This window comes from Lathyrus oleraceus, chromosome 7, assembly GCF_024323335.1.
Source record: "Lathyrus oleraceus cultivar Zhongwan6 chromosome 7, CAAS_Psat_ZW6_1.0, whole genome shotgun sequence".
Lineage (NCBI taxonomy): Eukaryota > Viridiplantae > Streptophyta > Magnoliopsida > Fabales > Fabaceae > Lathyrus > Lathyrus oleraceus.
The window spans coordinates 135,534,627-135,538,858 of record NC_066585.1 but is presented as its reverse complement, the minus strand read 5'-3'; the positions used below and the strand labels follow the sequence as shown (position 1 = coordinate 135,538,858).

The 4,232-nt window shown below is 33.9% G+C and overlaps 1 protein-coding gene across 1 annotated transcript; it reads left to right on the top strand.

The window, feature by feature from the left end:
• Positions 1-1,113: 1,113 nt before the first annotated feature.
• LOC127105668 (uncharacterized protein At3g61260) lies at positions 1,114-3,340 on the top strand. Its single transcript, XM_051042869.1, has 4 exons — positions 1,114-1,362; positions 1,603-2,399; positions 2,494-2,575; positions 2,900-3,340. Exons 2-4 carry the CDS (start codon positions 1,624-1,626, stop codon positions 3,113-3,115), a joined length of 1,074 nt encoding a protein of 357 aa, XP_050898826.1. The 5' UTR covers positions 1,114-1,362; positions 1,603-1,623; the 3' UTR covers positions 3,116-3,340.
• The last annotated feature ends 892 nt before the right edge of the window (positions 3,341-4,232 follow it).

The window sequence follows — 4,232 nt, the reverse complement described above, 5'->3', positions numbered from 1 at the left end:
ACATTGAAAATTACAAAAACTAAGTTAAAAAGAAAATAGTCAAGAATCTGAAAAGCCATTTACCTAATTTTATCTAGTGAGTGTTTTTTCTGGATGGTAGTTGGGAGATAACCAAATCAAACAAACTAAACTACCAAACAAAAACAACTTGTTTTTTTTTCCTTCTTGCACCAAAACATTTATTTGTCTGTATGCCATTTGTATCATTTTCACTTGGCACAGTATGGCAGATATCAACCAGAGTATGGCCCCATACCATCCTTTCTCTCAAACTCACATTGTACAATGTTATTTAATACACATCACTCTCACATTTTATTAAGATAGAGCACCAAATGCGTGAATGCGTGCATCAGTGACCGTGGGAATCTGTATTCTTCTGACGTTGCTGAGTAAAAAAATTTACACTGTCAATAAATTATAACTATTCTTCCGACGTTGCTGAGTAAAGTGTTAGGTACAGTAAAATGTGACTTTTTTTTTAAGATACATAGTTTAGAACTGATGTTAGAGTTGAGAAAAATAGCATAATTTTGATGTACCAGAAAAAATCATCAATGTCCATTGGCATCATATTTGGACAATTTGGGCCCCAAACAAAACAATAAAATTTATTAAACTGTCACAAGTTTGGAATGAAGCATCTTATTGCCATGTGAAAAAGTCAGAAAACTCTATTATCATACCCTCATTTCAGAAGTATCACAGATCCTCTATGCTCTTGTTAATCTTCCACCGTCCACGTGTCCACTCATCACACCTCATGCATTATATTCTTTCATCTACACTAGATCTATTATAACCGTTAAAAGTACAACCATCATTTTTCACTCTCTTTGAAAACAGTAGAAAATAGCATAGTACTAGTACTAGTGTTCTTGTCTCTGACACATATATCAATAAACCAATTCAATTTTACCATGATGATTCCTTTGTTTTCTAGATATAAGCACATGGCACCTGCATTCTACTCAGTAGTAATATTAATAATCTTCAATTTCCAAGGTAAATTGTTATTTTATGTCTATTCTTTTTTTAGAATTTATGTGTAAGTTAGTCGTAGTTTAATCATGACAAAATGATAGACGTTTCGTATTATTTAATCATGATTTAACTGTAATAATATTTTATGAGATTCTATTTGATCAGTGTTTAATCGTGAAAAATTTTAGACCGGTGTAGTAGTCCGTTTTACACATCCTCAAATACACATACTTGCCTAAATGGCCCCCCTCCCCTTTTCTGAACTATGTTTAGGATATTTTGTTTATTAGTATCACTATATTATAATCTTCAATGGATCTCAAGTTCACCCCTTTCTCTGCAACTCTCACAATTTCATGGTTTTCAACTAATAATAAGGTACATACATACATAATTCTCTTAATGTGTTTAACTCTATGTTGCTTCTTACTTGATTGTTTCTTCCTCCTTTGATATATGAATCTATTTTATTACTTCTGTTTTGCTTCTTCATAATCTAGATAAGGCTTTTTTTTTCCTTCCAAATTTATTAACATAGATTTCATTAGAGCATAGTGATTCTGAATAGGTAGAAATTTAGACTGAGATTTTCTATTGTTGTTTCTCTCCTTGTTTAAGTTTTGAGCAAAACTTTTGAGAATGAGATTTGTGGAAGACAAGGGATGCTATAGTAGTAACCATGGATCAGTAGTACAAGATACTCATAAAGGAAAAGATGTTACTACTACTAGTACTACTGCTACTGCTGCTGCTGCTAGTGCTCGTGTTTCGAATCATCATCGAATAAACATGGGAAAACCGACTCCGTCTAAATGGGACGACGCGCAAAAATGGCTAGTTGGTTTATCAAAAGGCGGAGAGAAAAGCCAATCAAAAAGCAAGCCTAGAAACTCAAATGCAGATGATTTGAGACTAATAGCTCCCGTGCCGCAGAAAGAGGAAGAACACGAGGATGACGAGGATGGATGCCGTGAGTTCATGACAACGACTAGTACTGAATATGTTGAAGAAGAAACCAAGAAAGTAGAATGTGATGAATCAATTTGGAGAATGAATAACAAGGACACAATCCATGTTCAATCAATATGTTTTCGAGACATGGGGACTGAGATGACACCTATTGCTAGTCAAGAGCCTTCAAGAACTACGACACCTATTAGAGCAACAACCCCTAATACTAGAAGTCCAATTCATTCAGGTACTTCAACTCCAATGAGGAATCAAAATGGATTCTTGCAAATGGAAGCTGCATCAGGTAATGGTAGCACAGCAACTAGACAATGTGGAGAAGGATCAAGTCCTTGTAATATGGTTGAAAAGAATATGAAGATTGATGATCAAGCTAGAAAGATGGGGCCTCTAGAATGTAGAGCAATGGCTTGGGATGAAGCCGAACGCGCCAAATATACGGCTAGGTAGTCATCTTATACTTAGTCTTAGTCTGTTTATATTGACTTATTTGAACTTATCTGTTGACATAAACACCGTCGTGAAAACTCTATTGTAAAGGTTTAAGCGCGAAGAGATGAAGATTCAAGCATGGGAGAATCATCAGATAAGAAAAGCTGAAATGGAAATGAAGAAAATGGAGGTACCATTGTGATTCTTTTAGTAACATATATATACATATATAACTTAAGAATTATTATTAAGAAATTCACATTCTCCACATTTTGTATATGATGTATGCGGTGGTTTTTGTGTTATCATTGTAGTGCAATTTTTTTGCTTCAATTATTGCCAATGATATTAACCTTTTTCTAAGGAATTGGATTATGGCTCATCTTTTAAAGTTCTGTGAAATGGACTGACAAAGAGAATTATACCTGAAAAAGATAAAAGGCATAGCATGGACATTTCCCAATGCAGTGCATAGAAAACAGTAGTACTAATGAATCCAATGAACTATTACTAGGTGAGAGCTGAAAGAATGAAAGCTGTGGCACAAGAAAAGTTAACAAATAAAATGGCTGCAACAAGGAGAATAGCTGAAGAAAAGAGAGCTAATGCACAAGTGAAACTGAATGACAATGCTTTGAAGACCACTGAGAAAGTAGAGTATATAAGAAGGACAGGATATGTGCCTTCTTCATTCTCTTTCACTTTTAAGTTGCCTTCCATTTGTTGGTAGCAAGTACTAGAACTTCATATGTGTAATTTCTTTTTTTTGTCTTTAAACAAATGTTTAAAGTGGGAATAACCACTAAAAAGTCACACATCCGTGAATAGTAGTAGGGTTCGAACCCTGAGAATGATGTAAAACCTAACGATATTAGTTTCTACTGGTTGAGTTAGGATTTGCCAACTGATATGTGTAATTTATATGTTGTATGAAATAGTAAACCATTTGAACCTAGTCCAATATATTTATGATGCTAGCTAGTACTTTATAACTTTTAAGATTGGATGATGCTTATAGTTGTTCTCTTGGTATGTCCTAGCAAAAGCTTTAATGCTTGTTAATAGTTTCAATATTTAATAGACATACTTAGTATTTGTAGTTAGCAAAAATTGGTCACTACATGAGCATTATAAAAAGGCATGGGAGAGGGTTAAGATTTTCTATTTCAAATTTTTAAAATTTATGTTAGTTTTACTTGTTAGAGAAAATAGTGTTTTTAAGTGAATTATTGTAATGAATTAAAAAACTTGATCACAAAATTAAAAAAAGAATAATTTAAAGTTGTTGTTGGACAGATTCTTGTAGGTGACTATCGACGAGGTACACTTTGTCGCACACACCTACAAGATATTCTTGATCGTCTCCGGTTTATGGTGGCTAAGAGGTAGACTTTGTTACACACCCCTGCTAGGTACAATTTGTGTCGGATAAAATGGAATTTTTTGTTGAGGTATTTGGGTTGAGGTGTTAGTTGCATATATGAGTATGAGTTACGGGTGGGGGTGGTTAAATTATTGTTGTTGTTGTTGAGTGATTTGCATCTATTGAAATTTGGGATTAAAGTTGTTGAGAAACAAGTGTGAGTTATGTTGAGAAATAAGTGAGTTTTAAGTCTCACATTATTTAAAAAAATGGAGGTTGAACATTTTATAAATAAGATGACTCATATACTTATCACCTTAAGATTTTGGGTGATATGTGGTATCTCTCTCTTTCACTTATTTGAGCGAGCCTTTGAACTTTAGGTGAGTGTTTGACCAAATGTGAATGTTTCCCCCTCATGATAATCCATCAGTGGTATTAAAGCCTGGTTCAAATAAGGGATTGACTTCTTGTGTCGAAAGTC